This window comes from Coregonus clupeaformis, chromosome 2 (genome assembly GCF_020615455.1).
Source record: "Coregonus clupeaformis isolate EN_2021a chromosome 2, ASM2061545v1, whole genome shotgun sequence".
In the NCBI taxonomy this organism is placed as follows: domain Eukaryota; kingdom Metazoa; phylum Chordata; class Actinopteri; order Salmoniformes; family Salmonidae; genus Coregonus; species Coregonus clupeaformis.
In genome coordinates this window covers 39,945,989-39,973,215 of record NC_059193.1, presented here as the reverse complement: position 1 = coordinate 39,973,215, position 27,227 = coordinate 39,945,989, and the positions used below count along the sequence as shown (strand labels likewise).

Here is a 27,227-nt window from a genome sequence, read left to right as displayed (position 1 = left end):
ACCAATACAATTTGATTTGAAGAGGCACTGAGTTTGAAGGTAGGCCTTGAAATACATCAGCAGGTACACCTCCAATTGACTAAAATGATGTCAATTAGCCTATCAGAAGCTTCTAAAGCCATGACATCATTTTCTGGAATTTTCCAAGCTGTTAAAAGGCACAGTCAATTTAGTGACCCACTGGAATTGTGATACAGTGAATTAAGTGAAATAATCTGTCTGTAAACAATTGTTGGAAAAATTACTTGTGTCATGCACAAAGTACATGTCCTAACCATCTTGCCAAAACGATAGTTTGTTAATAAGACATTTGTGGAGTGGTTGAAAAACGAGATTTAATGACTCCAACCTAAGTGTATGTAAACTTCCGAATTCAACTGTATGTATACACAAGTTTACGCGCTGTATCCAGGGTGGCGCCATAACTCTACACAAATGCATTTCATTTCCGCCTGAAGTTGTTTGCACAACGTTTGCCGGTGTAAACACAGCGATGTCGACGCTAGCTTGGGAACACGGTTCTACTACTTTGACTGGAGATGGCGCTATTCTCCTCCACCCGAATTCAGTGCAGAACTGGGAGGATAACATGACGACGTGGCCCAACATAACGTACAGCAAGATTTGCTCCTACTTCGTGCAATCCATGGCAATAGATGGAAAAGCAATGGACAATCTGAAAGCCTCCGAGGCATATCAATATCTGCACAGCAACAAAGTCGGTTGTGTCATGTCATACAAACATGATCGTTTTGTTTATCTGAAAGCAAATGTAGAGCCTAGCCAGTGTTTGAACAATGCATGGCATAATGCTTGGGTGCTGGTAACTGAAGCTGGAGAAGTCAAAACTGCGGGATGTACGTGTGTTGCTGGACCAGGGAGATCTTGTTCCCACTCAGCTGCGATCCTGTGGAAGGTAATTATTTGACCATTGTAGCCTAGGCCTATGTCTTCTTTTCAAAACGCTATAAATCCATCAATTTGTTATTTAAAAAAAAACTATTTTGTGTTTTAATTTTCGTGTTTGCATTTATGAGGAAAAAACTATGTTAGGCCTACGACAGTTCTCCATTACGGACGTGAGCGCTCTGAAAGCGGCACTAAAGACTTTCAAACTTTCACAGACACCTCAAAACAGAAAGAACAAAGCCTTTAAAGCGAATTTCGTTTTGTATTAATTGTATCTTAATTTTAATAAATGTTTCATTAACCAAATTCCTGGATTTAATAAATAAAAAATAAATATAGCAGACAGACAATAGATAATGACAACATAAGGCTCCGGCCTGAACTGGAGCTTATGCACGAACTGAACACTTGTTTATGAATAAACAATTAAAATGTCTCATTGCAATATTTTACATATTCATAATCATTACTTTTGCTGGTTCTTTGAGACAGCTTTTAGGTGCCGTTTAGATAAGCGCGCTCATAATTGAATTGAATTATGATAACGCATTTTCTTCATATTCGTGTTACATCATATGACATGTGTGCAGTGAATCCATTATAATATCTATGCACTGTTTTTACTATATCTCTCTAGGTAGAAAATGCTGTGAGACAGGGGAAAACCGGGCGTGCCTGCACAGACAGACAAAACCAGTGGAATGCTGGGTCTAAAAGAAATGCTGGTCAGAGGAAGATGAAGTATGTCCGCTTCAAACGACACAACAGGAAGGATCTCTACCAGCCGCCACCAACTTCACCGCCATCCTCTACCACTCCAGAACCGGCACAGGAGGTGACACTCTTTAGGACTCATGAAGAGTGGAGGAAGAACACACTTGCCTCACCAATGGCAGCACTTTTCAATTGCCCTGGGAATAGCCTCCTGCAGCTCTGCTTTAATGCTAATACCTCCTCCATCACCGAGCCAACACCATGTCCACACCTCCATCTCCTAAACCATGATGAGCACTGTTATGCTATAGCAGCATTTATGATGTAGACTAAGGCACACGCAGGCACACACACACACAATTAATGATGTAGCTATCGTGGGCATTGTTTGTCCCATCTCCAAAACAATCAACTGCCTTAGCAAAATACCGGTAGCAATGTTAATGTATGACAACTTCTTCATAATTAACAGTATTGTCAGCTTCATAGCTAAAGTTGCTGAACTTACCCTCAGATTCAAGTCTGCGTTTCTTTATCTGGGGGGAGGCAGTGGTCCGCTGGGTGAGTTGACGCCTCTTTGGCTGGGGAGGGCGATTGTATCCCAACCACAACTCTGGGAAAGGATTATCCTTGGTAGGTTTTTGGTCAACAAAGTGATAGGAACAAAAAAAACGTTGAGGGGTGGTTTCTTTAGATTCAATGCCTTCAGCCAGGTCCTTGATTCCGAGTCGGTATCAGGCTTGCGAAAAAATGTAAACAATGGAGCGCATGGACATTGCCTCTTCGTAGCTGGTTTGTGGTCGTAGCACTCTCTATCTAACCACTCCTTCAGGTGCTTTCTCGAGTTTTTGCAACCAACTACCGCACACGTCGTTCCCGAACCACTTTTCTTCATGTTGTAATTGTAATTTTTATATCCTCTTTGTCACTGCGATATCAGTGCTTTGTCGGTACAACGGAGCTAGCTAGCAAAACAAACCCAGCCCGGCAGAACGGAAGTGGATTGCATCGACGGGAGGAGTTCAGGAAGTAGAGCGGAAACGGCTCAAAAACTTGTCTATAGGGCTAAGGCAGGGGTGTCAAACGTACGGCCCGCGGGCCGGATCAGGCCCGCAAACGGGTTTAATCCGGCCCGCGAGATTTTTTTTTTAAGTATAAAAATGCGCTGCAATTTTTCAATAAAATAAACTGCTGTTCCAATTGCGTCCACTGGATGGCGCAATAGCAATTGTGTTAAGCAAGCAAACTGTTTATACCGGGGCAGAGCAAGTAGGTCAAGCACGTGCAGCCAATGAGCTACTTTGTTTTGCCCGCGATATTTATTAGGGCTTCTACTTTTAACATTATGTGCTTTGGCACCCTCATTGCCCCAATATGTCTCTGTCAAAAAATAGAAAAGTGGACGCAGAGTGCAGAGTGTTCCAAGAAAAATTGTCATCCTATTTAATCACGGAATTGAATGGGAAAGCTGTATGTTTGGTGTGTTCAGAGCATGTTGCAGTGCTGAAAGAATATAACCTTCGTCACCACTATGTGAGTCTTCATGCCGACAAATATGACAACTTTCAAGGACAGCGGAGATGAGAGAAGGTGAATGAACTGTTGGCGGGTCTGAAGAAACAGCAGTCTGTGTTTACTCACAGCCGAGACATCAGTGACGCTGCAGTGAAAGCTAGCTACCTCATTGCTAATGAAATCGCAGTGGCTTCAAAACCATTTAGTGAGGGTGAATTTGTAAAAACATGCATGATGAAGGCAGCGGAGATTGTGTGCCCTGAAAAGCGGCAGGCTTTTGCAAATATCAGCCTGACAAGAAACACAGTTGCAGACAGGATTTCCGATCTTTCAGTGGATTTGGACAGCCAGTTGAAGCAAAAAGTAAAGTCATTTATTGCGTTTTCGGTTGCAATTGATGAAAGCACAGACATTACAGATGTTGCACAACTGGCCATTTTTTCATCCGCGGAGTTGATGACACATTGACCGTCACCGAGGAGTTAGTGGAGTTGGTGCCGATGACAGATACAACGACAGCAGCTGGACAGGGTCGGAGTGGACTGGTCCCGCGCTGTCAGCCTGGCTACAGATGGTGCGCCCTCAATGATCGGGAAAAAAGCAGGCGTTGTGACAAAGTTCAGAGAGAAAGTGCAATCTGCAAATGGAGGACGTGATTTTTTGACTTTTCACTGTATTTTGCACCAGGAGGCTTTGTGTTGCAAGTCATTAAAGATGGATAACGTCATGAAGGTGGTCATCCAAACTGTTAATTTCATCCGATCCAGAAGCCTGAATCACCGTCAGTTTGACAGCCTTCTCAGAGAGAAAGACCACATCTATGGCCTGCCATACCACACTGAGGTAAGATGGTTAAGCCGAGGTGCTGTGCTGAGGCGTTTCTTTGATTTACGAGAAGAAATTGAACAGTTCATGGAAGAAAAGGGCAAACCAGTGTTAGAATTTCATTCCACAGAATGGATGCCGGACCTTGCATTTATGGTGGATTTTACAGAGCACCTGAATTTTTTACATTTAAATTTTTAGTCATTTAGCAGACGCTCTTATCCAGAGCGACTTACAGGAGCAATTAGGGTTAAGTGCCTTGCTCAAGGGCACATCGACAGATTTTTCACCTAGTCGGCTCTGGGATTAGAACCAGCGACCTTTCGGTTACTGGCACAACGCTCTTACCCACTAAGCTACCTGCCGCCTGAATAACTTGAACCAACAGCTGCAAGGGCGCAACAAAGTTGTCACGCAGTATTATGACAGCATACGTTCTTTCAAGTTGAAGCTGTCATTGTGGGAGACGCAACTTGCCGGTGGTGATGCAGCTCACTTCCCCTGTCTGAAAAATGTGTGCGCGACCCAACATGTGGCAGACATGAAGCGGTTCAAAGATAAAATAACTGGACTGTTACGGGAGTTTGAGCAACGCTTTCAGATTTATGTTTATATGTTTTTATGTTGATGTGCTATTGTTTTTAATTGATTTTATTTGTATAATTAGCCTATTCTTGACTCTGTGGTTCTTGCACTTGTTTGGGGAACAGGATTTCATAATTTTTATCTACATTTCTGCCTGAGAAATGACACCCTGATATAGTTCTGTGATCTGTGAAACAGTTCTGTTAATCACTGAGGCATTGTGTGTTTGTGTGTTCTTTTTCTTTAGAATTTTCAAATAAACTTGACGTGTTTTATGATTAATAGTGATGTTGTGCTTGTACTATTTTGGACACACTGTCCTCAGGCTCCAGCTTTATGTTGTATGTTGATCGTATTAAAACAAAGAAAACAATCTGAAGTTGTTGTTTTTAAGTTATATATACCATGATTTTTCCGGTCCGGCCCACTTGGGAATAGATTTTCCTCCATGTGGCCCCTGAGCTAAAATGAGTTTGACACCCCTGGGCTAAGGGGACTAGGCAACCGGATATAAGATAAACAGAGTAGCAGCAGCTTGCATATGAGTGGGTGTGCAGAGTCAGTATAAACGACTTTATCCATGGTGCTTTACTAACAGTCATATTTTCCCCTTATGGCACACCCAATACAACGAATTCTCGTGGGATCCTGGAGACAATGAGTCTGTATGTGGCCCATGTTAGCTGCGCTCCAAATTCGCTACAAACAACCTGCTGGTAGTTCATGCATGGCCAACAGGAGTCGCAAAACGCAAAAGAGTTGCATCTGGTGTGATATCTACACATTTGCTGCAGTTCAAAACGTTTTAAACTAGATATGTTCAACGGTATTATTTTATATAATTAATACAGCCCACAAGTCAAATTTACTAGAGCGTCTGCTAACTACGCGGAACTGAAGAGCATTGTGCTGCATGTTTCAAGGGGGACCTGTTTACAGTCGCACGGACCCAATCATTTCCCGTTTCTGAACTCAAGCATAAACAACGCTGTGTGGCCTATATAGTAGATTAGGTAGTTAGTTTATTCGTCACCTACCTATCGAATTTAGGCTTTTCGCATTAGCGGACATAAAACACGTTAGCTATGCCTCTGTCTGATCAAGAACAGAGAGGCCCCAGAAGACGACGACGGAGCCGATCTGGCAGCGGCAGTCGATCTCGCGACTCCAGTCCAGTCTTTGGGCCCATGCCCAAGGGCCCCAGATATGAAGAAGAGCTTAAACCTCCTCGAATGTCCGAGAGGGAAAGAGAAATGAGAGAGAGAAATGCCAAAAGGTTTCGTACGGAAAACCCCCGCAGTCGTTCTAAGTCTCGAGAGAGGTACAGTAACCACAGCTGGTCGGATCAGCGCGGTGGCGGCGCTGGCAGATACGGAGGTGGTGGCGGCAGGAATGATTACTACGAACGGGATGATGCTCAACGCCAGAGACAAGACGCCTTCATCTCCAGGTAAATGGAGTTCGCGCGCGCAAGTGAATTAGTTACCACCTTGTCTCAGCTGTTTAGACCTATTTATGCACAGCTAACTACAGTCGTGACTCGTGGTCAAAAGTTTTGAGAATGACAAGTATTGGTCTTCAAAGTTTGCTGCTTCAGTGTTTTTAGATATATCAGATGTTACTATGGTATACTGAAGTATAATTACAAGCATTCCAAGTGTCAAAGGCTTTTATTGACAATTACATTAAGTTTATGCAAAGAGTCAATATTTGCAGTGTTCTTTTTCAAGACCTCTGCAATCCGCCCTGGCATACTGTCAATTAACTTCTGGGCCACATCCTGACTGATGGCAGCCCATTCTTGCATAATCAATGCTTGGAGTTTGTCAATTTGTGGGTTTTTGTTTGTCCACCCGCCTCTTGAGGATCGACCACAAGTTCTCAATGGGATTAAGGTCTGGGGAGTTTCCTGGCCATGGACCCAAAATGTCGATGTTTTGTTCCCCGAGCCACTTAGTTATCACTTTTGCCTTATGGCAAGGTGCTCCATCATGCTGGAAAAGGCATTGTTCGTCACCAAACTGTTCTTGGATGGTTGGGAGAAGTTGCTCTCGGAGGATGTGTTGGTACCATTCTTTATTCATGGCTGTGTTGTTAGGCAAAATTGTGAGTGAGCCCACTCCCTTGGCTGAGAAGCAACCCCACACATGAATGGTCTCAGGATGCTTTATTGTTGGCATGACACAGGACTGATGGTAGCGCTCACCTTGTCTTCTCCGGACAAGCTTTTTTCCGGATGCCCCAAACAATCGGAAAGGGGATTCAGAGAAAATTACTTTACCCCAGTCCTCAGCAGTACAATCCCTGTACCTTTTGCAGAATATCAGTCTGTCCCTGATGTTTTTCCTGGAGAGAAGTGGCTTCCTCGCTGCCCTTCTTAACACCAGGCCATCCTCCAAAAGTCTTCGCCTCACTGTGCGTGCAGATGCACTCACACCTGCCTGCTGCCATTCCTGAGCAAGCTCTGCACTGGTGGTGCCCCGATCCCGCAGCTGAATCAACTTTAGGAGACGGTCCTGGCACTTGCTGGACTTTCTTGGGCGCCCTGAAGCCTTCTTCACAACAATTGAACCTCTCTCCTTGAAGTTCTTGATGATCTGAAAAATGGTTGATTTAGGTGCAATCTTACTAGCAGCAATATCCTTGCCTGTGATGCCCTTTTTGTGCAACGCAATGATGACGGCATGTGTTTCCTTGCAGGTAACCATGGTTAACAGAGGAAGAACAATGATTTCAAGCACCACCCTCCTTTTAAAGCTTCCAGTCTGTTATTCTAACTCAATCAGCATGACAGAGTGATCTCCAGCCGTGTCCTCGTCAACACTCTCACCTGTGTTAACGAGAGAATCACTGACATGTCAGCTGGTCCTTTTGTGGCAGGGCTGAAATGCAGTGGAAATGTTTTTTGGGGGATTAAGTTTTCATGGCAAAGAGGGACTTTGCAGTTAATTGCAATTCATCTGATCACTCTTCATAACATTCTGGAGTATAAGCAAATTGCCATCATAAAAACTGAGGCAGCAGACTTTGTGAAAATTAATATTTGTGTCATTCTCAAAACATTTGACCACGACTGTAGTATCAGTGCAAATGCAACACTTGACCCACACTAGATAGCTAACGACAAATTGTTTCAAGGATTTGTGAAGTCCTGTTTAAATTGAGCCAAAGCAGAGATGACCTCCTGGGCTGCAGATTGTTGGCTTTTGTTCCAGCCCAAGATGCCTATACACCTGACTCAACCAATCACAGCCTTGATCATTTGATTCAGGTGTGTTAACTCTGGACTAAGTGGATTTCAGGCTATTGGTAATTGCACATCCAGTGCCTCTAGCCTAGGACAAAGATTGTCTATTATATTGACAAAATATTCAATTAGTTTATTAGTCACATGCACAGGGTCGCAGATGTAATTGCAGGGTACAGTGAAATTCTTAAGTTATTCGAGCGACCACTAACAATGGAAATACATGTCCTCAAAGATGGAAGGGAGGCGAGATCTTCTTCTATGGTATATTGTCGATCGCACAATTTAATGTGCATCCGCCACCTACTGTGCGGGATGGAAACAGGATTCCCCAAAATTGAAAAACAAAAAAATAATAAAAACTAAACTAAATCAAACAACCTTTCTGTTAAAAATCAAATAGATCTGATACCTACACAGGCTCAAGGGGAGCCTGGGAGGGTGGGTCTTCTGGCGCCAGTACCCCTTGCAAGTCTTCAGATGTAAAATCCTTAAATCCCCAAAACTTTTCTGCCACAATAATGTCCAGTTTCTTAGACTTCTTTGAGACTTGTGCTGTACAGTTTAACTGTCAATGAACGCCACAAAATCCACCGTTTTATCACACAGGGTATCTTTTGACTGGCAGCAAACATTTACTAGAAGCTGTGGTGCATCCACTACCATATCTTCACTAGCATCACTTTTTTTCTCAATTATTTTAATTGCCTCTGCATAGGAGATTCGATTGACCGCTGAAAGTTTTGCCAACTCAATCTCCTTCACCCTTACAGGGCACTCCAGGAACTCGGGGATCATGATCCCAATCACAATTGCAACACCGTCGTCATTCTACACACCGTTCTTCAATATACTCTGTCTGTCTGCACACACTTGAAACATGGCCAAATCCTTTACAATTCTTACACTGCAATGGTTTGGGAACGAAAGCTCTTACAGCGTATCTTACATAACCAAGCTTCACATGCGTAGGTATTTGCTCTTTATCAAAAAACAACAGGACCGACAGACTTTCTTCTTTTTCTCCATTCACCCAGCAGGTCAGACGCCGGACACCAACCACACCAGGAATTTTCTTCAGGTATTCAACCTGAACATCCGTCGTCACCCCTAAGATGACTCCTTTGATGGGTGCTCTACTCCAAAGTTCAAAACACAACTTCTGTTGTTCTGATTCTTTTGAGGCTCACTGCAATCTTCCTCTGTTCTTCAGAAATACAATTAATCAAAATAAGACCATTCCTGGTCACTCTGATAGACTCCACTTCTCCCAGCGCATACTTCACAATTTTCGACACCTCAAACGGGTTTCCCACATATGCATCCTTACTCAACAAACACATCCCAACAACAAGCGATTCATTATCATTCATACACAAATCTTCCACTCCAATTCTAAACAATTTCCTTTTTGTTCCAGTTTTCGCTACTACTGTTGTCCATTCAGAACATTCATCTTCACCAACTTTGCTTGACGCGCTGCTTGATCCGACCTCAACATCCACTTCTGCCATCTTTGTCCTGAACGGGAACCGTAGTCCCAGGAGGCGAGATGAGGTGGGACCATTCTCGCCAATGAGAGGGCAGATAGTGTGAACAACAGGCCATAGAGATCGATAGAGGAATGATCTTTGCAGTACATTTTCTGCTTCTTCATTAGCTGATTGCACCGAACTCATAGGAATCCTCACCCAGTTGACTACTTTAAATGGTGGAAGCCCTCAATGGTAATGTCCATGCTAAAACAGGTTATATCCATGATGAATCCTATCCATCTCTATGACAACAGGCACAACTCCAATATAAAGTAGTTTTTGGGTAAGTTGCGAAGTGCCACGTGAGTCCACTTGTATCAGTATATTTGTAACAACCTAACCATTACGAAACTTCTATTAGATCAAATAAGCCTCACATAGCAAGTTAGCAATTACATTTTTTGACCACCATACAAAAAATCCTCACTTCGTGGGCTTGTTTTTGTGGACAGATTTTGGGCGGAGAAAAACCTCTTGCTTCGCCTCTTCCTCTGCCTAGGGCTACGATTGGTCATCACTCAATTGGTCACAAGGTTTAATGTATTTCTTGTATATTTCTAATGATATGAATTTCATTCCAGGCGGCTACAAGAGAGGGAGAGAATTGGTGAACTTGGATCACCTGAGGTCTGGGGCTATTCACCAAGAGTAATGGCACCAGAGTAAGTAATTATCATGCATCTGATCTGACTAATCAAGTACAAGAGTTCCAAGAGTTGGGCTATACACACCAACTATCAAATTATCCATGTTTAGATCATTTTGTGTCCTTTTTCAATAAGCTCTGATGAACATACCCCAGTTGAAGAGGATGTGAAAAACAGCAGCTCAGATTCAAGCTCATCAGGTGAGTATGCTGAATTAGCCTTTTATAATGAAAGTCTGTGTTCTCAGTTAGCCTACATCTGACTGAATGACATGCATTGACTAGTCAAGAACAAAGTGTAAACTGGGCATACTATATTACGTAGTAAGTCAAATGTATGTTCTGATTACACCCTTGAATTGGCGAGAGATCAAGACAAGTGCACTATAATTCATAGATGATAAGAAGAAGAAAAAGAAGAGGAGGAAATCCAAAAAGAAGAAGAACAAGAAACACTCCAATGACAGCGAGTCAGAATCGGACTCTGGTGGTGAGAAATGTTTCACCTTAAAAAAATGTTCAATTCAATTACAAAGGCTGCTTGTCCGGCTAAGTTTATTTCACCCTCTAATTTAGTTTTCTTTCAGGTGAGGAAGTTAAAAAGAAGAAAAAGAAGAAGAGCAAAAAGTAAGTTCACTCACGTCTACTTCCTACCTCTAGTCAACCGTCCATAACGAATACATGACATACCTATACACTACAGCGTTTTCCTCAACCGTGTTTTGGCTTCTCCTCATAGGTCAAAGAAGTCCAAGAAGAGGAAGGCGAAGAAGAACCGCAAGCAGTCAGCGAGCGACTCCAGCAGTGACGGGTCGGAGGAGGAGGATGCCAACGGGGATCTGTGGGTGGAGAGGACCTGCATCGACGAACACATGGTGGGCCCTGAGGCCCCACTCACCCACCTGTCCCAGGACGACAAGCCTCTCGAGTGAGTATCTCTTTACATAGAAGGATCTTTCTTACATTCAAGAATATGACCCAAGTTTGAGTCTGTCGCTTGGTACAACTTGCTTCCACATTTTGTCAGGATATTACCACACTATATTCGGCTTTTAAAATGCAGGTCTATTCTTTTATTTTTTATTATCAATAATAACAATAATAATATCAATGAATAGCCAAATGATTTACATACCGTTTCCCCCTAGTTTTGGTCATGCACTGCTGCCAGGTGAGGGTGCTGCTATGGCAGAGTATGTGAAAGCAGGCAAGCGTATCCCAAGAAGAGGTGAAATCGGGTTGACCAGCGACGAAATCGCAACCTTTGAGATGTCTGGCTTCGTGATGAGCGGTAGCAGGTACATTAGTACTCTTCTGTTTACATTTTGACGTTTCAAATATTTCATATTTTACACATTTGGTTGACTGCTTTGTAACGCTCATTGCAATTTTGTAACCCCCAGACATCGTCGTATGGAGGCTGTGCGTCTGAGAAAGGAAAACCAGATCTACAGTGCTGATGAAAAGAGAGCCCTGGCATCTTTCAACCAGGAGGAAAGGAGAAAGAGGGAGAGCAAAATCCTCTCCAGCTTCAGAGAAATGGTGTACAGGAAAACTAAAGGCAAAGAGGAGAAATGAACCATTTTGTTTCTCTCCTTTCAGAACTTTAAGCTTCGGAGACCGTTTTTTACCAACATTATCTTTCGTTGTGTTTAGTTTCCAATCGTTTCATGATTTGATAATGTACTTTCTTTCCTCTTTGTATTGGGAATTAAGCCTATATTTCAAGCATCTCTGACACAGTGGACTATTTTGTTTATGTAGAAAGTAGTCAGAAAGTGAATATTGGAAAGTGCTTGTTTTTCTGGGGTCACAAAGCAAACACACGAATGGACCAGGCAGCTATACTTAGTGTATAGAGCCATTTTGTATTATGCTATTACTATATTGTGCATCCCAACAAATCAAATCCAATCCATCCCTGAACCTATTGATGTAACTTTTAATGTTGGAAATGTGCATGTAAAATCACAGGTTACATGTTCAGAATTAATAAATCATTTTAAAATAGTGGGGTTTTATGCTTTATTTAATAGGTAAATTGAGTTGTTTGATTTTCTCTGGGAAATGCATTTGAGATATATTGGTTATTATATTCTACCTTGATTTAATATGGTTCACCTTTTTATTATTCTAAACATTGATGCCAGGAAACTGATGCCAGGGAGATAGTACAAATAGTCTCTAGACTGGAAGAATTGTAATTCTTTGGCACAATGTGCTTTAGGAAGCGGAAGGAAATTGGGGTCAATATAGCAATGAGGGTTTGTTTAAATGCAAGCTTCCAACCATCTCTTGTCTAAGTATCCTACTGTTTTGTTAGCTGCAGCCCAACTGCTGGTAAAGGCCTAGCACTGAAAATCAAACCAAGCCATTCATCTTGTAAACAACATTCAAATGTCTGGTGGTAGGAGACCGGTTCATAGTTTTACCCTACTACAACCTATTTTGTTTAGCTATATTTCTACAGAAGTGCATCTCTGTACATAAGACACTGGTGGTATTGCATTTCAAGGAAACCATAAGGCACACACCCTCCTCATCTCAAACAATTTTTGATTTCTTTATTTAAACTTGATTTGATCAGGGAGTCATTCTGAGACCAAGGTCTCGTTTACAGATGAGCCCTGAATTGCAGAAATTACAGAAAATACACACATCAAAATATAAATACAAAATGCAAGCAGAAAGAAAAACATGGCCATAAAAAACAAACACATTCATCAGTAATAAGGTCCTCAAACAGCTTTCTGAAATGCCCTAGAGGCACCATAACATCAGATTTAAGGACATTTTGAACATTGTTCCACAAATATGAACTAAAAGCTGATTTACCTAACTCAGATACCAAAGGAATTTCCAGAGTTAGCCATCCCTGAGACCGGGTGTGGTAACTCATGTCTAAAGTCTAGTAAAGATGTTAGGTACAGTGGGACTTTTTGTAAAAGAGCTTTATAAATGAAAACATAGTGTTGAGTACTAAAACTGACTTTAATTAAGTGGCAGCCATAGTCTAGGACCGATAGGAACGTCTACTGAATAATCTGCTTTCTACTATTTAGCGAGAGGCATGACCTATTTCTATACAAGTAACCCATTTTTATTCTCCGCTTCTTAACTCATGAATATGCTTTTTAAAAGACAGCTTTTCCTCAATCCAGATATTTGTAAGCAGGGACACAATCAATATGGACACCATCCAAAGTACATTTTACATTTCTACTCATTTAGCAGACGCTCTTATCCAGAGCGACTTACAGGAGCAATTAGGGTTAAGTGCCTTGCTCAAGGGCAAATCGACAGATTTTTCACCTAGTCAGCTCGGGGATTAGAACCAGCGACCTTTCGGTTACTGGCACAACGCTCTTAACCACTAAGCTACCTGCCGCCCCGGCATATACTTCAATCATCAGAGTTATTTTATGCGCTCTATAGAACAACATATACTTAGTTTTACCTGCATGCAATACTAATTTCAGGTCAATAAAGTTTTTATGTAATACAATGAAGGCAGACTGTAGTTCAGAGACAGCCTGGTCAACCGTGGGGGCAATAGCATACACAACAGTATCATCGGCATACCAGTGCAGGTAAAACTTTTTTTTTTACAGACAAATCAATATTGTTAATGTAAACAGTAAAAAGTACAGGACCCAGAATCGACCCCTGCGGGACACCTTTCATAATATCCAGGAAACCTGATTTAACACCATCAGTAGATACACATTGAGTTCTATCTGTCAAGTAATTTTTAAACCAGTTACATGCAGCCTGGTCTAGGCCAATTGAGGAAAGCCTCTGAATTAGCAGTGAGTGAGCAACAATATCAAAGGCCTTTGACAGGTCAATGAAGAGGGCAGCACAATGTTGCCTTTTATCCATACAGTTAACCACATCATTTATAACTAGGGATGCAGCAGAGATAGTGCTATGACCTGGTCTAAAACCCGACTGATGTACATTTAGAATACATTCAAAGATAAGAAAGCTCTTAGCTGAGAATTAATCAAGGTTTCTAATATTTTAGCTAGGCAAGAAAGTTTAGAAATAGGGAGATAATTATTTAGGTGACAAGGGTCACCACCTTGGGAAGGGGGAGTACATGGGCCACCTTCCAAACCTTGGGGATAGTACCAGATATAATTGTCAGGTAAAAAATATGGGTTAATGATTCAGCAATCGGGGGCAGAGAGCTGCAGCAAATATGGATCTAGCATATCAGCCCCAGTGAAGGAATCTAGCACATCACAGGTAGTAAACTGTTGAAATGAAAACAAAGATTCACTAGAAGTTGACGGGTTAACCGCCAAGTCAGCGAGAGGCTGGCAGAGGGAAGAGCAGTCGATTGACCAGGGTCAATTAAACCACAGTTTCTCTAAAATAAAAATCCTGCCGAGATAAAATTATGATTAGAAGCATCACTTATCCCATTCTTCTCAGTTATGATGCCAGAGTCAGACAGAACTTGCTTAGGCTGGGAAGAAGAGGAATTTGTACACTTCAGTGCATTTACTGTTTTTCTCAATTTTGAAGGATCGCCAGCAGAGATGGAGCTTAAAAGGTAGCTTGATTAAGCTTTCTTAATCGAGATAGTACATCCCAGCAACAAATAAATTTGTATTCTGGTTTATGGACACATCTACAACCTTGGGAACAGAAATATTTAAGGGACGCCATGAAATTAGATTTTACATATATGGACACTCTTTCCCCTTTTTGTAATCTGTCACATCTAAATACATTATAATCATTTACAGTGGGGAGAACAAGTATTTGATACACTGCCGATTTTGCAGGTTTTCCTACTTACAAAGCATGTAGAGGTCTGTAATTTTTATCATAGGTACACTTCAACTGTGAGAGATGGAATCTAAAACAAAAATCCAGAAAATCACATTGTATGATTTTTAAGTAATTCATTTTCATTTTATTGCATGACATAAGTATTTGATCACCTACCAACCAGTTAGAATTCCGGCTCTCACAGACCTGTTAGTTTTTCTTTAAGAAGCCCTCCTGTTCTCCACTCATTACCTGTATTAACTGCACCTGTTTTAACTCGTTACCTGTATAAAAGACACCTGTCCACACACTCAATCAAACAGACTCCAACCTATCCACAATGGCCAAGACCAGAGAGCTGTGTAAGGACATCAGGGATAAAATTGTAGACCTGCACAAGGCTGGGATGGGCTACAGGACAATAGGCAAGCAACTGTTGGCGCAATTATTAGAAAATGGAAGAAGTTCAAGATGACGGTCAATCACCCTCGGTCTGGGGCTCCATGCAAGATCTCACCTCGTGGGGCATCAATGATCATGAGGAAGGTGAGGGATCAGCCCAGAACTACACGGCAGGACCTGGTCAATGACCTGAAGAGAGCTGGGACCACAGTCTCAAAGAAAACCATTAGTAACACACTACGCCGTCATGGATTAAAATCCTGCAGTGCACGCAAGGTCCCCCTGCTCAAGCCAGCGCATGTCCAGGCCCGTCTGAAGTTTGCCAATGACCATCTGGATGATCCAGAGTAGGAATGGGAGAAGGTCATGTGGTCTGATGAGACAAAAATATAGCTTTTTGGTCTAAACTCCACTCGCCGTGTTTGGAGGAAGAAGAGGGATGAGTACAACCCCAAGAACACCATCCCAACCGTGAAGCATGGAGGTGGAAACATCATTCTTTGGGGATGCTTTTCTGCAAAGGGGACAGGACGACTGCACCGTATTGAGGGGAGGATGGATGGGGCCATGTATCGCGAGATCTTGGCCAACAACCTCCTTCCCTCAGTAAGAGCATTGAAGATGGGTCGTGGCTGGGTCTTCCAGCATGACAACGACCCGAAACACACAGCCAGGGCAACTAAGGAGTGGCTCCGTAAGAAGCATCTCAAGGTCCTGGAGTGGCCTAGCCAGTCTCCAGACCTGAACCCAATAGAAAATCTTTGGAGGGAGCTGAAAGTCTGTATGGAGAAGGTCTGTATGGAGGAGTGGGCCAAAATCCCTGCTGCAGTGTGTGCAAACCTGGTCAAGACCTACAGGAAACGTATGATCTCTGTAATTGCAAACAAAGGTTTCTGTACCAAATATTAAGTTCTGCTTTTCTGATGTATCAAATACTTATGTCATGCAATAAAATGCAAATGAATTACTTAAAAATCATACAATGTGATTTTCTGGATTTTTGTTTTAGATTCCGTCTCTCACAGTTGAAGTGCACCTATGATAAAAATTACAGACCTCTACATGCTTTGTAAGTAGGAAAACCTGCAAAATTGGCAGTGTATCAAATACTTGTTCTCCCCACTGTACTTCAATGTCTTTATCAGAGACAGAACCATTTAATCATGTTTCCGAGAGAACAAGAATGTCAGGACACGATTCCTGTCAAAGGTTTTAAATCATACTTCGCACATTTAGGTGCATTAGCCTACAAGATTTACAGTTAGAGGGGGTATTCAGCTCATTCCCATAAGAGCTAACAGGCATAGGGTCATCTGCAGCTATTTGTTGAGTGAGCTGAGTCTTTGCCAAGGTCCCTGGCCAACCACGTGAGAGCAGAGCAGACTGAGCATTTGACATACCTCCATCAAGTCGCTGGATACAGGGGCTGGGGCGGGAACTGGGTGAGCAGTGTTGGCAGAGCTCAGTCTACCTGGATGAAGCTCCCTCCAAAGGGATGGAGCTGCTGCAGAAGACTGGAGTGGCTGCCGATGCTCCATTCTGGGTGTGCACAGGAGGCCTTGGTGTGGCTCCTGTTGCAGGGTTGGGGCTGCCATGGGGGGCAGGACTGTCCCCAGCCTGTACTGGGGATGGGAGTAGGGAGGGTAATCAAAAACTAGCCTGGGAGGGAGGTTGTGGGGGGAATTGAGGAGGGTGGTGCGGAGGGCAGTGTGGCTGGCGAAGCTCCAAACTCTCAGCATATGAGGGCTGATGATGGGAATGATACATGGTGTGGACTGCATCATGTGGTGCACTACCCTCAACAGTGTTTTGCCAAATCGTAGGGTAGTGGTCAGTGCTGTGTAGAGCTGGGCTAAGTTGAGGTGGGCCTAGTCTGGTAGTGCTGTGATGGGTCGGGTCTGGTTGTGCTGTGCTGTGCTGTGCTGTGATGAGCCAAGTCGAGTAGAGCTGTGCTGTGATGGGTCGGGTCTGGTTGTGCTGTGCTGAAGCGGGCCTGGTCTGGTAGCATGGGAGGGAGGTTGTGGGGGGAATTGAAGAGGTTGTTGTGGAGTGCAGTGTGGCCACCGATGCTGCAAACTCTGGGTGGGGCCTCTGTGACTACATACGACTTGGGCATAGCTCAGTGTATCTGCATGCAGTTCCTGGGAGAGAAGTGGTGGGGGTGATGTGGGGGGGCAGTGTTGCTGGCTGTTCTCAAGTCTCTGTGAGAAGCCACCGGATGCAGGTCTACAGGCGGCAGGTAGCCTAGGGGTTAAGAGTGTTGGGCTAGTAACCGAAAGGTTGCTGGTTTGAATCCCCGAGCTGGCAAGGTGGAAAAATCTGCTGTTCTGCCTATGAGCAAGGCAGTTAACCCCCAACAACTGCTCCCCAGGTGCTGATGACATGGATGTCGATTAAGGCAGAGTGCTGCATCTCTCTTGATTCAGAGGGGTTGGGTTAATGCAGAAGACACATTTTGGTTGAATGCATTCAGTTGTGCAACTTAATAGGTATGCCCTTTCCCTAAAGGAGCGTTTGATTTGTCTCAGGGAGTTGGTGGCTGGTCTGCTGCTCCTGTGGGGTGAGGTGGACTGGCCACCTAGAGAAACACCTTTTAGTGTCCTGGCAAAGGTGGGGACAGCCTCTATGAACAAGTGTACATTATCATACAGACAGTCCAGACTAAGGGTGGGATGGTGGGCCAATTTTACATTTGGCCATTTAGCACAGTCCCGGGAGAGGCTGGCATTTATCCTCTCGATGGGAGCAGGGTGGACATTACAATCCTTGCATCTGGGAAGGTGGTTGAGGCCCTTTCCATCACCCTCCCAAGTGATATGGCCACCTTTTCCTGTTGAGCACGCAGGTCATTGGTTCCAGTATGTACAATGATGAGGCTCTGTGAACCAAGCTGGGCCACAGTCAGGAGCTCCATGGTTCTCTCAGATGTGGGGCACCACAACTTTGCCACCACTATTTATTTTAAAGTTCATGCTCATGAATTCATCTTCCATTAGAGTCCATCATCAAAACAATGTCAGGCTTCTTCTCAGGCCTGTGGAGGATGGCAGGACTGGGGGCAATCACAGGCTGTGAGACTGGGGTGGAGGGGGTCAGCTGGGTTGGTTGTTTGATGGGTCCTTGTTCAACAGTTTGCTGGATCCTAGGTTTTTACTAGACTTTTTAAGGAGTGGGTGGTGGTGGCTGACCAATTCCTGCCTTATATCTTGTAGCTCCTTCTGCAGGTCCTGGAGATAGCTTATATTGACTGTGGTGAACAGTGATCTCGTACTCTGCACACTTTCATCCTGAGGGACTGGTTGTCCTCCCCAAGGCACCTGATAGCATTCTGCAGCTCCCGGATCTCCTCCCTATGCTGACACACCAGGCTGATCTCCTCCTCTCTGAGATGCTGTGATACTGCAGGTGTCACATGTGAGAGTGGCATGCTGAGGGCAATGTCTGCTTCAGGCGAGGGAAGGAGAGGGACACTGGGGACTACATCCTGGGACACAAAGGAAGTGGAGGCTGTTGTAGGCAGTTTTGGTGGAGAGGTTTTGAGTTTGGCAAAAAAAGGTTTAATTTGATTAAAGTCCTGGACAAATGTATCCAGACTGGCCTCCGAACCTTGAACTATCACAGTGCCGTTATTATAAATATTTATATTACTTTGGGGGTGAAATCAATGTATTTTTGCCTCATTGTTTTATTTTTAGCCATTTTCATTTAATTGTTGGCCTTGTGGAGGTCTGTGTGCCAAGCATTTGGATGGTCAGTGTAGAACAGAAGGTCTGCTTTGATTTCCTTGTTTGCTTTCAGGATAAAGTCTGCCCTCAGAGTCTCAGTGGATTCTCTTAGCAATTTACTTTTGAATTTCTTTCTTCCTGACAGTTGTACGATTTTCAGGATAAATTATAGCAAGATCTCTGAAAAAATTGATGCGGTAAAGGAGTCAATGGAACACAGACCATTCTGATGTTACGAAGTAGATATTCGTCAAAGCCGTCATGATTTATGTATTGTAACAGGGCCACAATGTGGTTACTTAAGTCTGATTTGGATATATTTAGTTGTTTTTGCTGCATAACATTTAGAAGTTGTCCCTTTTCAGGTTTAGAAGAAGCGACTGCTAAATGCTAACTCCCGTTCGTAAAAGGTGGTTAGCATAGCTAGCATACAGAAATCGGTGGTTGTAGTCAAAGTCGCTTTTAACTGGAATGCAGTTGATTGGTGACAATGACATGAACGTGAGTTGGGGTTGACATCCATACAAGCATTACACTCCGATTTCTCCCTCAACATAGTGTGAAAGACACATACACTGAGTGTACAAAACATTAGGAACACCTTCTCTTTCCATGACATAGACTGACCAGGTGAATCCAGGTGAAAGCTATGATCCCTTATTGAATCCACTTCAAACAGTGTAAATGAAGGGGAGGAGACAGGTAAAAAAAATATTGTTAAGCCTTGAGACAATTGAGACATGGATTGTGTATGTGTGCCATTCAGAGGGTGAATGGGCAAGATAAAAGATCTAATTGCCTTTGAACGGGGTATGGTAGTAGGTGCCAGGCACACCGGTTTGTGTCAAGAACTGCAACGCTTCTGAGTTTTCCACACTCAACAGTTTCCCGTGTGTATCAAGAATGGTCAGTGGTGTAAAGTACTTAAGTAAAAATACTTGAAAGTACTACTTAAGTAGTTGTTTGGGGTATCTGTACCTTACTTTACTATTTATATTTTTGACTACTTTTAATTTTACTTCTCTACATTCCTAAAGAAAAGTATGTACTTTTTACTCCATACATTTTTCCCTGACACCCAAAAGTACTCGTTACATTTTGAATGCTTAGCAAGACAGGAAAATGGCCCAATTCACGCACTTATCAAGAGAACATCCCTGATCATCCCTACTGCCTCTGATCTGGTGGACTCACTCAACACATGCTTCATTTGTAAATGATGTCTGAGTATTAGAACATGCCCCTGGCTATCCGTAAATTAAAAAAAAAAAAAAGAAAAATGATGCCCTCTGGTTTGCTTTATATAAGGAATTTGAAATTATTTTATACCTTTACTTTTACATTTGATACTTACAGTGGGGGATTGCGAATTACAGTGGGGGATTGCAAATGGGGGATTGCAAATTATGGTGGAAAATAAGTATTTGGTCACCTACAAACAAGCAAGATTTCTGGCTCTCACAGACCTGTAACTTCTTCTTTAAGAGGCTCCTCTGTCCTCCACTCGTTACCTGTATTAATGGCACCTGTTTGAACTTGTTATCAGTATAAAAGACACCTGTCCACAACCTCAAACAGTCACACTCCAAACTCCACTATGACCAAGACCAAAGAGCTGTCAAAGGACACCAGAAACAAAATTGTAGACCTGCACCAGGCTGGGAAGACTGAAACTGCAATAGGTAAGCAGCTTGGTTTGAAGAAATCAACTGTGGGAGCAATTATTAGGAAATGGAAGACATACAAGACCACTGATAATCTCCCTCGATCTGGGGCTCCACACAAGATCTCACCCTGTGGGGTCAAAATGATCACAAGAACAGTGAGCAAAAATCCCAGAACCACACGGGGGGACCTAGTGAATGACCTGCAGAGAGCTGGGACCAAAGTAACAAAGCCTACCATCAGCAACACACTACGCCGCCAGGGACTCAAATCCTGCAGTGCCAGACGTGTCCCCCTGCTTAAGCCAGTACATGTCCAGGCCCGTCTGAAGTTTGCTAGAGTGCATTTGGATGATCCAGAAGAGGATTGGGAGAATGTCATATGGTCAGATGAAACCATAATATAACTTTTTGGTAAAAACTCAACTCGTCGTGTTTGGAGGACAAAGAATGCTGAGTTGCATCCAAAGAACACCATACCTACTGTGAAGCATGGGGGTGGAAACATCATGCTTTGGGGCTGTTTTTCTGCAAAGGGACCAGGACGACTGATCCGTGTAAAGGAAAGAATGAATGGGGCCATGTATCGTGAGATTTTGAGTGAAAACCTCCTTCCATCAGCAAGGGCATTGAAGATGAAACGTGGCTGGGTCTTTCAGCATGACAATGATCCCAAACACACCGCCCGGGCAACGAAGGAGTGGCTTCGTAAGAAGCATTTCAAGGTCCTGGAGTGGCCTAGCCAGTCTCCAGATCTCAACCCCATAGAAAATCTTTGGAGGGAGTTGAAAGTCCGTGTTGCCCAGCGACAGCCCCAAAACATCACTGCTCTAGAGGAGATATGCGTGGAGGAATGGGCCAAAATACCAGCAACAGTGTGTGAAAACCTTGTGAAGACTTACAGAAAATGTTTGACCTGTGTCATTGCCAACAAAGGGTATATAACAAAGTATTGAGAAACTTTTGTTATTGACCAAATACTTATTTTCCACCATAATTTGCAAATAAATTCATTAAAAATCCTACAATGTGATTTTCTGGATTTCTTTTTCTCATTTTGTCTGTCATAGTTGACGTGTACCTATGATGAAAATTACAGGCCTCTCTCATCTTTTTAAGTGGGAGAACTTGCACAATTGGTGGCTGACTAAATACTTTTTTCCCCCACTGTAAGTATATTTTAGCAATTACATTTACTTTTGATTCTTAAGTATAATGAAAACCAAATACTTTTAGACTTTTACTTAAGTAGTATTTTACTGGGTGACTTTCACTTTTGCTTGAGTAATTTTCTATTAATGTATCTTTATTTTTACTCAAGTACGACAAATGGGTACTTTTTCCACTACTGAGAATGGTCCACCACCCAAAGGACATCCAGCCAATTTGACACAACTGTGGGAAGCATTGGGGTCAACATGGGCCAGCATTCCTTACGAATTGAGGCTGTTCTGTGGGCAAAAGGGGGTGCAACTCAACATAGAGGGCTTGCAGTTGACTCAATAACTGTCAGAAAAGCGAAGAAACCTTTTTGCTCATCAAGACCTGAACCCAGACAGCTGTCAGTACAGAGTCTGTTACGATCCTTTCATCACTGGTAAGTCAAGTCTGATCGATTTTGAGTTTAGTTTAGCTGTTATGCTAACCAGGTTAACAACAACAACACTATAGTAAGTTAGCCAACATTAGCTATCTAGATACAGTAGTTTGTACTCTTAGCATGTGTCGCGTGAGTTTCAAGTTTTGTGGAAGCAATTTTTCACCATAACAATGCACCTTTAACAAAGGATTGCATGCCTCTTTCATCACATTTGCAGACTAATGTAAGCCTACTATTCCTAATGTGATGAGTAGATTGGATAGTGATAATTTAGACTATTAATAGGCACGTAGTGGCATAGGTTTATAGGCTATATCAGAGATGTTTCTTTCCTTTGCACGGGAAAATGTGGCCTTTGATAAACATTTCATTCAATTCTACTACACTTTATATGACTGGAGACATTAGCATAATATTTTAGTAATATGAGGGTAGTCTAGGCCTACTCTAATGACACTGACAACAGATCAATAAAAACGACCTTGTCTTGAATGCAACCATTTAATCTAGGCCGAAAAGGGGTCCTGGCTAAAAGGGATCCAGCTTTTGTCAAATTATCGTCAAAAGTACATACTTTCATATCCCCATTCTACCAGCACACAGAAAATACCTGAGATTTGCCTTCGAAAAACATGTTTTTCAATTTCAAGTTTCTTCCCTTCGGCCTTTCGCTTGCCCTTCGCACTTTCACAAAGTGCATAAGCGCAGCGCTTGCCCCCCTTCGCCAAGCAGGAATCAGGGTCCTGAACTACTCAGACGATTGGCTAATACAGTATGTGCAGGGTCACAAAGCCAAGCTTTGGCACACACTTGCATGGTCTTACATCACCTCTCCGAGTTGGGACTAACAATGAACTTGGAAAAGAGTTCTCTGGTCCCCACTCAGTATGTGGACTTCCTGGACTTGACACTGGACACTCAAATGATGTGAACAACACTCTCCAGAAAGAGTGGTATCTTTGACAAATTGTCTTTCAACATTCAAACTGAGAAAACAGGTGACAGCGCTAGATAATCAGAGGCTCCTAGGCCTCCTAGCTGCTGAGGTCCATGTTGTACCATTGGGCTTGCTCCACATGCGGCCAATACAGCGCTGGTACAACAGACACAATCTATGTCCCAGAAGGGACAAACACAAAAAGCTGACAATTTCAATGAGTTGCTGGAGAGTAATACAATGGGGGCACAAAGCACTTCAAACTCCCAGTGGAATTCTCCTAGGCACAGTTCACAACCGGGTGACTTTGACCACAGATGCCTCCTTACAGGGATGGAGAGCAGTCTTGAACCAATCAGGGGTCCATGGTGTATGGTCAGCACCATGGACAACGGCTCACTTCAACATACTGGAGATCAAGGCGGTTCACCTTGTACTCCGGCAGTTCATCCCAGTACTGACAGACAACACAACCGTGGTTGCACACATCAACCACCAGGGCGGACTGAGGTCAATGACATTGCACCTGGTAACAAGGGACCTAATGCTTTGGGCAAACAGACACTGTACATCCCTTAGAGCAATACAACTGCCGGGGGTGGAGAATCAGGCAGCAGACCTTCTCTCCAGAGGAGGCCCTCTTCCTTCAGACTGGAGGATACATCCCATAGTAGTGGAGATTATCTGGGTGCGATTCAGAATGGCCATCGCCGATCTGTTCGCATCGCAAGACTCAACCCATTGTCTCTCTATAAAGGTTCCAGCAGGCCCACTTGGAGTCGATGCCCTATCACACAGATGGCCAAGGGGGCTGCTGTATGCATTTCCACCAATTACTTGGCTTTTTCAGGTCTTGAGGAAGATCCGTCTCGAGAGCTTGTCAGTTCTACTTGTTACTCCACATTGGCCACAACATCACTGGTTTTCAGACCTTGTACAGCTAACAACCTCCCAACCACGGGAACTCCCTCTTCAAGTGGACCTCCTGTCACATGCGAACGGCAAGCTATGGAACCCTAAACCTAGCATTCTGAAGTTGTGGATGTGGCCCCTGAACGTGACCGCCTTGTAGCTGCAGGGTTGCCGTCATTGGTAATTGATACAATTCAGACAGATAGGGCATCCTTTACGTGAACCCTGTATTCCTACAAGTGGAATGTGTTCAGGAAGTGGTGTGTTGACAGTGCAACTTCCTGCCCATTTTCTGTCATTTTGACTTTCCTCCAGGAGCTTATGGCTGCAGGGAAGTCCCCATCTACATTGAAAGTGTATATGGCAGCCATCTCGATGAGTCATGACCAGATTGCAGGTGCATCACCTTCAGTACCCTCATGGGAGTTAGATGTTGTCGTACGATCACTTATGAGCCCACCATTTGAGCCCGTCTTCACTTGAGCTATGTGAGCTCTCAGTCAAGACTGCCTTTCTATTGGCTATTGATTCAGCCATGCGTATTGGAGAATTGCATGTGCTTCCTACCCATCCTTCATGCCTCACTTTATCAGAAGATGGATCTAAGGCAGTGCTTTGGCCAAATCCAGCATTCTTACCTAAGGTCCTTTCATCATCACATGCTAGCCAGCCCTTAATCATAGCGGCATTTCATCCGCCTCCCCACTCCTCCCAGGAGAGTCGTGAGTGGCATACACTTTGCCAGGTTAGGGCATTAAGTGCCTATCTTGCTGCAACAAGAACCGTTTGTCAAACAGAACAGCTTTTTGTGTGTTATGGGGAGAACATCAAAGGGCACGCTGTCTCAAAACAGAGGCTGGCACATTGGATTACCAATGCAGTGTCAACATTATACGCTGCAGCAGGTAGACCAACTCCAGACGGCATGGTAGCACACTCCACCAGGGGTATGCCCACTTCATTGGCCCTGTTCAGAGGGGCCTCCCTGATCCCTATCTGTGCTGCTGCAAGCTGGGTAACACCCATGACTTTCATGAGGTACTACAGACTCAATGCTATGTCCAAACCATCAGTGGGGTCTGTGGTTCTGGACACGGCACACTCTCTCAACCCAGATAAGTGAACATACCGTGAACCTTGTACATACTGTACTTACTTATCAACCATCAGTGAGATGGATGTTTTATACAGAGGCCTTCCACTCTTGGTGCTGTTGCACCCAATTGAAGCCTCATGTTGTAAGTTCTATCTTTCAGCTTTCTTGTGTATACGGTTATATAACACAGTTTAATTCTGTGCTACCCTGTTGGGTAATTATATTCTGTTGCATCCTGTGGTGGATACAAGGAGGTTGGAAGAGATGGAGACCTGCACACTGTCAAAAAAATTAATAAATCCAAAACTGAGGCTTGAATGCAAAATAAAGATGTTTATTTAAAAAATCATATTGCAAGGAAGTCTACCATTGATGAGACCTCAACCAGAAGGGATACAAGTAAGAAAATCCATTCATGTGTCTGTACCACTACATATTCTCCTTTGAGTGATGACATCAAGGGAGCGATTAAGAAACATTGGAATGTGCTCATGGCTGATCCTTCTTGCCAAAATATTTTCTCTGATCCTCCTCTCTTTTCACACTACAGGGCCAGGAATGTCAGGGACTTCATTGTTCGGGCTGACACTCATGTCCCCCCGAAAATAAATTATGGAAGACTGGATGCGGTGACTGGCTTCTACCCCTGCCGTAGTTGTGTGGCATGTAGGGATTCCTGTAAAGAAAGTGAGCGTATTCAGCAGCTCTGCCACATACAATACATTATCAAACAGTTCCTCACATGCAGCTCTTCTAATGTCATATACCTTTTCTCTTGTCCATGCAATAAGCAATACATGGGCAAAACCAGTAGACAGCTAAGAACACAAGAGTGCTGTAAGGAGAAATGACCCTAAATCCCCTATTGCACATCATTTCTCAGAGACCGGTCACCCAGTCTCCTCCATGTCCTTCTGTGTTATACAGCAGATAAAACACTCACGTAGGTGTGGTAATCTTGAACTTAGTCTTCTCCAGACAGAATGCAGGTGGATGTTCCATTTAAAAACTCTCCACCCATCAGGCATGAATGAATAATTGTTATTGAAGTGTTTTCTGTAACTGGTATATTGCCTCATTAGTGTAAGATACCCCCATCTAATGGTATCTCTAGCTCCCTTCTCTTACAATCCTGTGTTATTTATTCTGAGGAAATGTTCACATGGTGAATGTAAAAGCAATAATTGATTATATTTCTCTGTCCGCTTCTGTAGGAAATCTAGATCATGCATTCTATTGCACTATGTACTGATTCATAGATTTTCGGATGTTTTCATGCTTGATCATGTGACATATGCAATTATCCTTGAACTAGAAGCCAGGTGTGTGTGCTGATGATGGCCTGAGGCCGAAATGTTTGTGTTTTGTTTTCACCTTTCATTTATGCACTGATGTTTTAATAAACATCTTTATTTTGCATTCAAGCCTCAGTTTTGGGGTTATACATTTTTTCGGCAGTGTGCAGGTCTCCATCTCTTCCAGTATTCTTATTTTGACTCCTACGCACCTGAAACAGACACTAATCAGTAGTAAGGACCTTAAAAGAGCGCAGACAGCCTCTTATCATTTTTGGATACAAGGAGGTCCCAGGGACTCATCTGGACTAAGTTAAACGGTGAGTTCTCCGAACGACCCCATAGGTCGTTTGGCGACCCATTACGAAACAAAAGAGAACTTTGGGTTATGGATGTAACCTTGGTTCTCTGAGTAGAGTAATGGGTCGCCACGCTTTCATGTTGTTCCTCCACCTCCGTGGGGTTCAAGTGAAGTAATAGACAGTAGGTCTGTAAACATTTTGATATTAAGCATCTCAACACATTGTGTGAAGGGGAAGAACTTCCCATAGGTCATTTGGCGATCCGTTACTCTACTCAGAGAACTAAGGTTACATCTGTAACCCAATGTTTTGTATCTCCTTATGTCCGCTGTTAAATCTTTCCCAGGGGACCAATCCAAAAACTACTAATATCCCTACAACATATGTAGGTTACATGTGGACATTGCACAAAAGTTGCCCATCTTGAGTGTAGATACATTTTAGCAACTCAAAATGGATGAGCGTGTTCATGTTAAAAAGACAAAACATTTTATGCTGTAAATATATTAATGTGCTTATAAAGGTAGTATGCCTAC

General features: G+C 43.3%; 2 protein-coding genes across 2 annotated transcripts; both read left to right on the top strand.

Moving 5' to 3' along the window:
* Positions 1 to 556: 556 nt before the first annotated feature.
* On the top strand, positions 557 to 1,963 carry LOC123481602. The gene is made up of 2 exons (XM_045206293.1): positions 557 to 916; positions 1,547 to 1,963. The coding sequence occupies exons 1-2, from the start codon at positions 590 to 592 to the stop codon at positions 1,949 to 1,951; spliced, it is 732 nt and encodes a 243-aa protein (XP_045062228.1). The 5' UTR covers positions 557 to 589; the 3' UTR covers positions 1,952 to 1,963.
* Positions 1,964 to 5,471: 3,508 nt separating this feature from the next.
* LOC121535091 (NF-kappa-B-activating protein) lies at positions 5,472 to 11,986 on the top strand. Its single transcript, XM_041841805.2, has 8 exons — positions 5,472 to 5,998; positions 9,912 to 9,992; positions 10,113 to 10,177; positions 10,374 to 10,466; positions 10,564 to 10,603; positions 10,716 to 10,904; positions 11,125 to 11,274; positions 11,380 to 11,986. The coding sequence occupies exons 1-8, from the start codon at positions 5,634 to 5,636 to the stop codon at positions 11,552 to 11,554; spliced, it is 1,158 nt and encodes a 385-aa protein (XP_041697739.1). The 5' UTR covers positions 5,472 to 5,633; the 3' UTR covers positions 11,555 to 11,986.
* Positions 11,987 to 27,227: the final 15,241 nt, after the last annotated feature.

Coding starts and splice junctions, on each gene's coding strand:
- LOC121535091 (XM_041841805.2), top strand. CDS start 5,634: ATGCCTCTGTCTGATCAAGAACAGAGAGGCCCCAGAAGACGACGACGG. Junction 10,905..11,124: donor CAGGACGACAAGCCTCTCGA/GTGAGTATCTCT, acceptor GTTTCCCCCTAG/TTTTGGTCATGCACTGCTGC. Junction 11,275..11,379: donor TTCGTGATGAGCGGTAGCAG/GTACATTAGTAC, acceptor TGTAACCCCCAG/ACATCGTCGTATGGAGGCTG.
- LOC123481602 (XM_045206293.1), top strand. CDS start 590: ATGACGACGTGGCCCAACATAACGTACAGCAAGATTTGCTCCTACTTC. Junction 917..1,546: donor CAGCTGCGATCCTGTGGAAG/GTAATTATTTGA, acceptor ATATCTCTCTAG/GTAGAAAATGCTGTGAGACA.